This window comes from Drosophila melanogaster, chromosome 2R (assembly GCF_000001215.4).
Source record: "Drosophila melanogaster chromosome 2R".
Lineage (NCBI taxonomy): Eukaryota > Metazoa > Arthropoda > Insecta > Diptera > Drosophilidae > Drosophila > Drosophila melanogaster.
Window position 1 is genome coordinate 24340337 of NT_033778.4, and position 11133 is coordinate 24351469.

Here is an 11133-nt window from a genome sequence, read left to right on the forward strand (position 1 = left end):
TCGCTTTCCGGCGATCATACACCGCAGTCATGTGCTCATGTGCCACGTTCTTGCATTCAATCAGATATATTCCGATTGGCCGATCTCGGGCCCATCTGTATAAGGAGTGTGTGTGCTCGGTGGTTTGAGTGTGTAAATCAACCAGCTTGCTGCGCAGATAATAGATATTCTATTTTGAATAATACCTGGGGAGTCGCTTGTACTGTTTTCGTTTTTTTTTTGCTATCTTAATTGCATCCAATTCTACTATCACCAGTCGTACCAATGACTTGCCATCCGAATCTCGTGCTTTACTTGAAATCCTAACACAATATTTCGCAGATACTTTCCCGCATGACCATACTGAAAAAGACAAAAAAAAAGGAAATTTACATATTTCGACTATTTAAAACACTTTGGCTTTGGCTTAAGGCAAATGCCCAAGTAGCGCTATAAATAGTAAAAAAGTCTATATATATAAATATACACATATGTGGCTATGGCTATGGCTAGCTGCAAAATCAAAAGTTGTTCGGAATCGTAAATGGAACAAACGCTCCTCTCGAGTTATAAATATATTTGGGAATATACCTATGCCATCCGTATGCCTAGATGATCTGTCCACCGTTTTGAAGGTGAACTCTGCAGGATTACATAATGCGGACTCTGAGCAGCAGCATCAGGAGCAGCCCCCTAATTCCCCTCGTCCCCTCTCAAATAAATGCACGTAAAACGGCAAGCAAATAATTAAGTATTAGAAATGTTCAGCTGGGGAGAATTCCGCGGAAAGTGCGATGGCAAAAACTACAGCATGTTGCAGTTGTTCCCAGCTGGCCAGAAGCCTCCAAGAGAAGCCAAGAGTTCTCCTCCAGACAGGCTGACGATTGCCTAGAAAGACAGCCGCACTGGAGCCAGCGGACTCCTACTGCCGGTGGAGGAGAAAACGGCGGAGAAAGAGGGCCTGGATGGCTGCAGACGCTGAAGAGCCCAGCCTGCAGCCAACTAACCAATTAGTAAGCGCTGCACAGAACGCGTCTACAATTGTGAGAACCTCAGACCAGGCTTGCAGGCCAACAAGTCAACAAGCCAAGAAGCCAACAGCCAGCAGGCCGTGTGAGTATGATGAAATGTCAGCAGGACCAGAAGCTGCATCGAAATGCACTCGGAGAAATACTTAGCAAACAACTAAAACCAAATTACACAATAAAAAAGTGTCACAGAGCTAGAGATGCATATGTCATATGACCCATCTGTAAACCTAATCCATATAAAATACGGAATTATTAGGAATGCGTGGGGATCATCAAACTTCATCTTTATTTATTGTTCTTTCTTTTCGCAGTCTTGGGGAAATGGGAATACAAGTGGAAGGCATCATTCAGATTCAAGTGACCCAAGTGGCATCCGTTTTCCCGTAGTGTCCAGAAGACCTGGTGCCCGCTGCGTGGATCGATCCTTATATGATCCGCTGGCAGCGGCAAACGTTCTATTTTGACAGTCATTATGATTAATTTAAATCATTAGGCAGCCCGGGCAGGTAGACAAACCATCGAGCTCCTATATTCCATCTAATTAAATGCGAGAGGAGCGGAGCTGCAGTTGGCTGTGGTCCTGGTCCTGGTGCTTGATCGGAGTCGACCTCGGAGTCGGAGTCGTGGAGCTGGACACGGGACCTGGACTGGCTTATTCGCGGAAGAGACAAGCTGGCGACAACGACACCGATGGCTGGAAAAGGCAACGATGACCATTTGCAGCTGGGGAATGCATCATCTTCGATCGCGGATCGGGGCGCAGTGAGTGTATCGATTTATCTGCGCTTACTATATACATATCTGCTGCTATCTGCTAGTCGCTGCACGTGGCCATGCCCACTCCGCCCCTTTGCCCATTCCGCGAACCTCTATTTAAGGACATGGCGAAATACTCGTGCTCCTGTGTACAAGTGGGCCCACCACGCAAATCCTCTAGAGCATTCTGACCATATTGGCGGGGCTAAGAAATTCCTGGCATAGTTTAAGTGTATCGCTTTTTGTTGCTGCGCCCGGGCACTCAAGATGCCCGCAAAGCTCAGCCTGCGAAATGTCGCAAAAGAAATTACAAAATCAGCAATAAGAAAATCAGAAAATCACAAAATCAGAAGATCACAAATTAACTAAATTAACAGCGCTGATAAGGCGAAACGCCACGTATGTAATTACCGAACTCAACCACGAGTTTTCAAGGGGAGGAGCCAATGAGCCACCCAGCCATATGAATCCCAAATCCACGATCTATGTGTGCGCATGCGCAGCGAATGGGTATGCATATGGGGGCGTGGCCATCTAATTAATTAAGCCATAAAGCCAGCAAAATGAACGACGGCAGCAGGAAGACGCCGAACGGGGGTGGGGATTGGGTCGGGGAATGGGGGATTGGGGTTTGTTTTTATGTACTCCGTACTCTTCGCGTTCGAAATCGAAGAGAGCGCGGCGCTCTTAGGAAAAGAGGAAACCGGTTCGCCCAAGTTTGGAATATCGAGCGAACATCGTTGGTGGAAATACGCTGAAGTTTATTAGGTATTTGCACGCCATCTGAAGAACAACGAACGCCAGCTATCGATCGCAAGTTTAGCCCGTCGAATCGTTTCGAATTCGTATTTGGAATGAACCACAATAAAATCGCCACAAATAAAGTAAACAGTCCAAACAAGTGCCTAGCGACAAATAAGCAAACCAACTGCAACGCATACGGAACAAACAAAAACACAAATATTTCCCATAACTGCACTAAATCTACGAAGTCGAAACAAAGTTAGGCGTATTTTTTTTACCAGAAACACTTAAACAATTTTTACAAAAAACGGATATTAATGCAATCAGTTCGAGACAAGCAGACAGCAAGCGGAAGACTTAAGGAGATAACAACTTATAGAGGCCATAATCAAAGGAATAAAGCACCATCAGCCAGCGATGAGAAGGAACGTCTTCAATGATAAACCTTCGAAAACTTTTAGAAAATAGCAAACATCCCAATAAACCACAACAATTATAAAACGCGAGAAAGGATTTGGTAAATCATCTAAAACCAGTTCAACAAACAACACATATAGTAAACATTAAATATTAAATCACAAGTTTTAGAAGGCAAACAAAGATAAAAACTCTTAACACCAGTTAAATAAAATATACTAAAAGAACTGCAACCAAAAAATAACATACAATTAAATGAAATTAAAAGCCATAAAGAAACTTAAAGCCATTGGAAACAAGCCATAAAAGCGGTCCAGAACCTAAATATTAAACACAAACCAAAATTCAAATTCCGCGCCAAACGACCACACTGCGCAACACACGAGCGCTGCATCCCTGGACTTCAGCCGCATTCCAACACTGCAGGACTGTCAGCTGTCAGTTTTCCTGTGTGTGTGCGCGCGTAAGTGTGTGCGTGCACTTAAGAAACTTAAATTCGCGTTCTTGGCCAAAAAAAACCCGGGTTTTTAATAAGTTATAGCGTTTTCCTCGACTGAGAACTTGGCCCCCAGGCAGACGGGCACAAAAACCGCCCCAGAAACGCGCCCGCCGCCGCCAAAAAGGCCGAAAACGCCAGCGAAACGCGCGCGTTGAGTGTTTTCTGTGTGGTTTTATTTTTGGAATATAAAGCGATCTGATCTGAAAAGTGTGCCGCGGCCGGATTCTAGATATTCAGATTCCCAGCACCCGAAACCCAAACGCAATAATAGACGCGCGCGGTGCCTTGGATCTCTACGGCTCCACGGTGGAGAACTTTTACCTCAGAATGGATCCGACGCGAGGTGACTCGCGGTACAATCTCAACTACTCGATGAGTAGCATAGGGCTGAGCCTGGCGGATCCGGCGGACATGTACGGCAACCCGGCCCTGGGGGCGGGCCGCCCGCCCTCCGGTGGCCTGCTCCAGAACATGGGCGGCGTTCCGCCGATGCAGCGCCCCAATCCCGCGGCAGGAGCACCCCCTGCCCCGCAGTGCCAAACGCTCCACAGCCCACAGCACGCCTCCCAGCAGCAGCAGCAGCAACAACAGCAGCAGCAGCAACACCAGCAGCAGCAACAACAGCAGCAGCAGCATCCCCAGCAGCAACGCGGCCTTAAGCGCTCCGGCAGCGACTGCTACGAGGATCACCACCGCTCGTCCGGCGGACTCACCCTCCAAGGACTGGACAACGTGGCCAGCGGAGCCGTCGACGACAGCGTAGACAACTACAACCCGCTGCCCAACAAGAAGTCTCCGCCTGCCAACGGCAAAAAGACAAAGGGACGTGTCAAAATCAAAATGGAATACATCGACAATAAGCTGCGTCGCTACACGACCTTCTCCAAGCGCAAGACGGGCATAATGAAGAAGGTAAGATCGCTGGAGCACCCCTACGCCATCCCCATCCCCAACGATATTTTCAACCCAACCCCGAAACCGAAATCGATCCCCATCCCAATCCCCATTCCAGCCACGATTGGCGCTGCAATTGGGATGTTGACATCGGGCCACGTTTCCAGCGCATGTGCAATTAATAAATGCTTCAGGGATTCAGTTGCGACGGAATCCAGCAGTTCCCCCACATCTCTGGCATTGTTCTGCCTCCGGAAAGAGCGAGGATTTATTGTCAATTGGCCATCGGCACAGTGGTCGGGATAGCTGGCGCACAATAGGAGAACCATCTCGGAATATCAAGTACCCAATGGATATATCCAACAGTTAGACCATTTGTGTACATTACTCGTCAGTTCAAATATTCAAATCTTTCTCTTGTGTCCATTACCAATTATTAGTTCCACTTGGAAGTATGTTTATTGGACCAATACAAATTCTGCTTGGAAATTGCTTATAGGCCACCTTATGTTGGGATCCCAAACCTAATGCTAAACAATTTGATTTAAGACTCAAAAACCCGAACCACTGTGCCCGCGAAGTACCTCTGCTCATCTCTAGAACAGTAGCCGCAGATCCTCTGCTTTTGGCCAGATCGCGTCTGTTTGGCCAACTGTTGGCCGCTTTGGCGGCGTTGTGTAAGCGCGGTAGCCCACGATTCCGCGTTGCCTTTGTTTTCGGCTTCATAAAATGTTAATTTGCCGCCGCAATTGCATTCAAAGGAGGCTCCTGCCCACGGAGCACTCCTCCCCCGAAACAATTGATGCGTGCTCCTTGTGGATGGTGGCCCACAAGTCGCTGCAACTGGCAACGTTGCCTTGGCATTTTCAAATGACCAATTTTCACACGCAAACTTACATAATGCCACTGCATTAGCTCCTGCTGCTTTCCATCGATCTGGGGGCCGTATATGAAATTTTTCACATTTCTGAAATAGACTTCCCTGGCCACTAGCTGAACCAAGCCCCGATCAAAATCAGACAAAAAGCATCAACATCGCGGCGCTAAATCACGATCTCAGCACGATCTTTGCCCAAGACACAAAATCTTATGAAATATTTGACCCAAGCAGACCAAAAACAAAGACGTTGGAGCACTTAAATTTAAAAGGGGAGATTTGGGAAAACGTTTAGCTTGTTGTACGCTAGAATGGCAATAAAATGTCAAGTATAAACTAAATGTTTAATAAGTTTAATTTATTTACTGAAGTTTATTTACTTTCATTATTAAGTCGCAAAGTAACTTATGATTCTTGAATTAGAGGAAGTGAGCAACCCAAACCTGTTAAACTGTTCCTCTTTACCCAATCTCAGTTGATCCCGAAATGGTGTTTCCTTATCGGTGAGGGTATCCAAAACATTTGACCCCTGGGACGTGGATTCTCGGGGCCGAGCTTATGACAGGCGCACGCCCGGGACAAAAGGCCGCTTCCATAATATGCGTTCCAAAAAAATATCGTTTTGGTGACTTTGATGCGGTCCCTCATCGATGTCCAGCCGGCGGACAGTTGACAGGCAGACAATGGGATTTTGACTTGGCGCTACCAGCGGTAGCAGCAAAAAGCGCAGAGGCAATCTGCAATCCGCCATCCCAATCCCAATTCGAATCCCTAGCAGCCAACCAACAAATTGCGGCCAATGAACTTGGCCCAGAGAGTTGTCGCGCCAACCTGCTGGCATGCTTTCCACTGGCCAATTTTGGTCATTTCGATCTGGCCGAGAGCCGGGGCTCTTTTGGCGTGGGTGGCGGTGGTCAAAAGGCCAAAAAAGGCGACGAGAGTGAAAAGTGAGCTAATGTCCAGAAGTGATCTCATTTGCTGGCCAGCCTAATTGCGTGGGCCGCATCATCGATGGATTCGCAGCTTTCGCTTCTGGCTTCTGCATAATGCACGGCCATCGAACAAGAAGCCATCGACAAGTTCCCAACAATTGGCCATGGCTAAAAGGGCAGCCGGGCGCAAAATGCCGCCAAAAGGTGTTAAATTGAAATCACGAGGCCTGGGATTGGGATTGGGGATTGGGGATTGGGCTTGGGAATTGTTTGTTTCGGGGCCAGCTTGCAGCACGGAAGCTTAGGCCGCAGCCTCGTCGGCAGATTGTGCCCAGATAAGACCCAGAAAGCCGGGCCAAGAGGCTCCACGTCGGCTCGCCTTTTGGCCACATGCAACAGGCTGTGGCCTCTGCCACATACGGGGAAAACAGGCAACAATCGGCTTCTAACAAATGACTCTCCATCTGGACGGAGCGGTCGCGGTCTCTGGGGCTGCCTTCTTGTCCTGTCAACGCGCTCGTACCCCAATCCTCGCCCGAATCCGAGTCGTGTCCTTTTGTCTTTGTTCGAAATTCAAATTGACATGAATTGTTGGCCTGCTCGCGGTGCCCAAGTAGCCTTCCTTCCTAGCCGCACAATCGACACCTACTCAGAACCAGCATCTGAATCAGAATCCGAATGCGATTTCGAATCGGAATCAGAACGAGAATAATCGGAATCCGATTCAGATTCCGCTTTCGGACCGTGTCAATTGTTTGCATTTACACATGTTACACATAAAATTGGCAGCCAATCGATGTCTGGCAGGGATGGGGTAGCCCAATCCAATCCGATCCTATCCGATACGATACGATGCGGTGCGATGCGATCCCCGGTATCCAATACCCAATACCCAATCCCCATCGCAATTCAGCCAACAATGTGTACAACAATTTCATTAATATTAATAAATGTTCTCGAAGCGTTTGCTTCTCGGTCGGTCGGCCAGTTATTTATGCGCTGTGTTTTTCGACTCACGGCAGCAAAAGTGGCGGAAAGCAGCAGAAACTGTTTCCAGCCAGACTGACTCGACTTTATCGCTTTTATAGTAATTACGAGCTGTTGATAGGCAGCTTAGGCTACCGTCTAATGTGCAGTAACACGGTCTGTGGCCCGGGGAACTATCCACGTCCACCATGGAGCTCCATCGCGATGCTTGCGTGACTTTCGGGTCTTTTGCGTGGGCGTCCTGTGAGAAAAACAGGGGAAAGAAGGGCCTGACTTGGCGATTTCTCTGGCATAGAGGTTCGAAATAGGTTGGCCGTGATCATTGAGGATTAAAGATGTTTTACAAAACGTAAACGATTGCTTGGGTGACACCATACAGTGATATGGGTACCTAGGCAGTTAAGTAGTGCAATAGATAAACACTCAGATTTTAATAATAAAGATTATTACAAATTAAACTTACCTCGGGCTTACTTCTAGCCAGAATTTCTAAATACTATAGTTCGGTTTCAAGTTTAGGTGACTAACTCAAGCTTCCCAACTCACGCTGCCATCTCTGGTAATTTAAAGTCCGGCACATTCGGGATCCCGCTTAACGCACCTTATCGCTGCAACATAATCGCATAGTTTGGTGGGGAAATTTATGTGCCGCTCGGGCAACAGAGGCACACACGCTTCTCCAGTCCGCAGATAGGCGATACAGACTCAGATAGCATCGAGTACTTACCACGATCCTCTGCTCTCTCCCTCCACTTTCAGGCCTACGAGCTGTCCACGCTGACCGGGACGCAGGTGATGCTGCTGGTGGCCAGCGAGACGGGCCACGTGTACACATTTGCCACGCGCAAGCTGCAGCCGATGATCACCTCGGAGGCGGGAAAGCAGCTCATCCAGACCTGCCTCAACTCGCCGGATCCGCCCAGTGTGGGCGGCGGCGACCAACGGATGTCGGCCACCGGGTTCGAGGAGACGGAGCTCAGCTACAACATCGCCGACGAGGACTCGAAAGTAAGACAATTGATATACGGTCACCACGGGCACGCTCATCTAGGTCACCCGCCGGCGCCGCCCTCGCACTACAGCCTCGAGCAGAGCCTGATGCAGTCGGGCTACAGCGGCGGCCAGGCCTCGCCGCTTTCCCACGCCCAGTACGGCGGACACGGGCACCACGCCCACGTGCCGCACGTGCCGCCGCCGCATTCGACGCACTCGCACATGTCCCACACGCATGCGCAGCGCTAGGCTTCTGGCTAGGATTCCTAGGCAATATCCGGGACTTGGTTTGTTGTGCGGTGAGAGCGGAAGGGGTGTGGGGTGATCCTGTTCAGGCTAAAGCTTTCTTTATCAGTTCCTTTAAGATAGGCTTTTAGGATGCTATGATCCACTGGGCTTCGCCTTCTGGCTTTTACTTGCCACTAGCGTAAAGTACAGGCTAGTTAACGAAGTTCCATAGACCACACCAAAATGAATGGACCACTTAAAAATTGTGTATTGCTTTAAAGTCTAAAAAGACCGCTCCTCGACGTTTTCCCGCTCAAATACCAAGTCCGGTTAGTTAGACAGCAGTTGATATGTTTAGCAGATCCAAAGTGCAGCAAATGGCTTGATGGCAACTTCGATACGCGTACTCCGTAGTTCGTATTTCGGATCCATGGCCAATACGATCTCGCCGCTCGTTTTGTTCTTGTTTACCGCAGATAGCAGTGTTTGTGTTTATTAATTTACATTACATGTATTTACGTTTTTTGTATACTAGTCAAGACTCTACTTAAAGGCGACTGTGCCATAGCAAGCTACAGCCCCTCCCCAGTACATCGTACTTCCCATAGCAATAGACCCAGTGCCCCCAGCTGCAGCTTCCAACCCAGTGCCATTCTACCGAACCACTAGATAACTAGACCACTAGAGACACATCGAGACACATTGAGACACAGCCGAGACTGCTTAGTTAGTCCTTAAAGTTAAGCCGCAAGTGCAATACCACACACAACTTAGCAGAAGTAGCAGAAGCAGGATACTTTCCGCAAGTATTTGCTGTACAGAGTCTAGAGTGTAAACAGCTACTGTGCGTTTACGAAACTTAGTTAAAACAAGTTGATAGCAAATAATATAAAGCAATAAACGTCGAAGGCGCCGGCGGCCGTTTTCCTGAGTGTGAGTGAATGCGTGTGTGATGAGCGTGCTCCGTAAAGTTAAGCGTACTTTCCAGATTCGTTAGCCTAATGTTAGTTGTATTATGTTTATTCGATCGATCCGATTGGCTTTTACTGACCCCTACTAACTGGAGTGTTGCATGAGGAATCGCTCAGAAAGAATCCAGTTCCAAATCGCTGCGTGCAACATGGCCACTTTCTACTCACATTTGAGCTGTTTGCTTTTCGCCTTTCTACTAATATTTATTGTACCCATACTTGAACCTAAATACCTAAATACCAAATTAAAACAGCTCAAAGCAAGTTCTCTCGTATCCATTTTAATTTTATTTATAACTTAATGTTTACTTCGTTAGAGAAAATACTCAAGAGCACGTAATTTAAAAAATGAAACACACTTTTCTGTCAAACAGAAAGCCGAGTAATTTCTTACATACTAGTTAAATTTATTATTTAAAGATCGTGAAAACGACGCAAATCCAATAACCCTAAAGCAATTTACCCAGTAAGCCATCAACAACATATGTTTAAAACACCACAAAATAGTATCTACATATCAGAAACATAAATATATATATATATTATTTAGCGCAATATTACGAAATAATAAACATAAAACGAACAAAACCGGAGAACCCAAGCATATTTCCAGCTGTTTCAAGAGCAAGGTTAAGAGCACCGCGATAAGACTGAACCCAGACCCAACGTTTCCAGTTGCTAGCCTACCCACATCTCAATCCCATCTAGCAGTAATCCCACTGGCGAGTGGGTCGGCTCTCCATGAATGAATTTCTGATTTCGATACGTTCGTTTCTATTTTCCTTCGATGTTGCAAAGAGCTTCCGCTTCTTCCACTAGAGACCCCAATAAAAGAGTTTTGGCTGCGGGGGCTCTGTGACGTCATGACAACCATGCTGGCGACGAGTTCATAAATCGATCAGAGCCACCACTGGCTCGTCATGCACCACCGGCCAAGTCAGTCGGTCCCCTCACTTTCCTCCCGGCTTGGCATGCAAATCGCGTTTCTGGCTCGTACTTTTCAATGCCAAAAGCTTGGCGTAGGCCCCACTGGCCTCTTGGCTGCCCCGATGACGTGTGCCACGATCCGAGCCGCAGCCCCTCGCTGCTTCTCCCCATCCGAAACCAAGCCAAGCCAAGCCAACCCAGCTCAACTCAACTCAACTCAACTCAGCTCGGCTCGGCTCAGTTTTTCCATTCAGCATGGGCCGATGAATGAAAGCCAAATGTTGTGGGTGTGACACCAACGCCGGCTCAGGTCATCAGTTGTTGCGCTACACACAAAGAAATGGTTGCGTTCACACCGAAAGTGAAGGGAAATCGTTTAACTAAGCCCTTTTCACATTTAATGGCTCTTTTGAGCGTGGTCAGTACACATTAGTTTAGCACTTAAGATACAATCTCGACCGAGTGAATACACGAAGTATCGCTGAGCTGGCCCCGAATTCTTTCTGTGTAGCCGTTGGTAGCTGCCTGCCAGCTGACTGATAAAATAAAATCCATAACTCGTACCGCTGCTGCTGTAGGTCGTTCTGCCGCCGCCAACTCTTTGTCCAGCCAAGGTTAATTGCCGACTTGCAGTGGGCTGCTCACTAGATAGATAGATACATATATACATGCTCATGTAGCTGTGTGTTTCTGGCTCCGATCGAGAGTGCGATCCATCAGTCTGCGCGGGTGTCTTGGCTACACGGATCGCCTTCTATGGTCGCTCACCTGCGCATCATCATCCCAGCCGCCCACGAAGCCCGACCAGTAAAAACTGCGAGTTTGTTGGCTTCTGCGATTCGTATTTATTTCAAAATTTTATTCAAGATGTTATGCTTCAAAGTTATCAACTATATAA

At 47.7% G+C, this 11133-nt stretch overlaps 2 protein-coding genes across 4 annotated transcripts in view; one reads left to right on the top strand and one right to left on the bottom strand.

The window, feature by feature from the left end:
* The first annotated feature begins 2524 nt into the window (after positions 1 to 2524).
* Positions 2525 to 11133, top strand: part of bs (blistered) — a 33613-nt gene continuing 25004 nt past the window's right edge. Inside the window, exons 1-2 of one of the 3 annotated variants that reach the window (NM_001299908.1) lie at positions 2525 to 4338; positions 7876 to 8124. In NM_001299908.1, coding sequence (NP_001286837.1) covers positions 3754 to 4338; positions 7876 to 8124 — 834 coding nt within the window. In that variant the 5' untranslated portion in view covers positions 2525 to 3753. Of the gene's footprint in view, positions 4339 to 7875; positions 9854 to 11133 lie in introns of those variants that run through there. The other 2 variants (NM_001144279.3, NM_166667.3) reach the window with 2 other exon arrangements.
* CG44812 (uncharacterized protein) lies at positions 10633 to 11053 on the bottom strand (the record flags this gene model as incomplete). Its single annotated transcript, NM_001299909.1, has 2 exons — positions 11004 to 11053; positions 10633 to 10879 (listed from the first exon to the last, which is right to left on the bottom strand). The coding sequence occupies exons 1-2, from the start codon at positions 11015 to 11017 to the stop codon at positions 10633 to 10635; spliced, it is 261 nt and encodes an 86-aa protein (NP_001286838.1). The 5' UTR covers positions 11018 to 11053.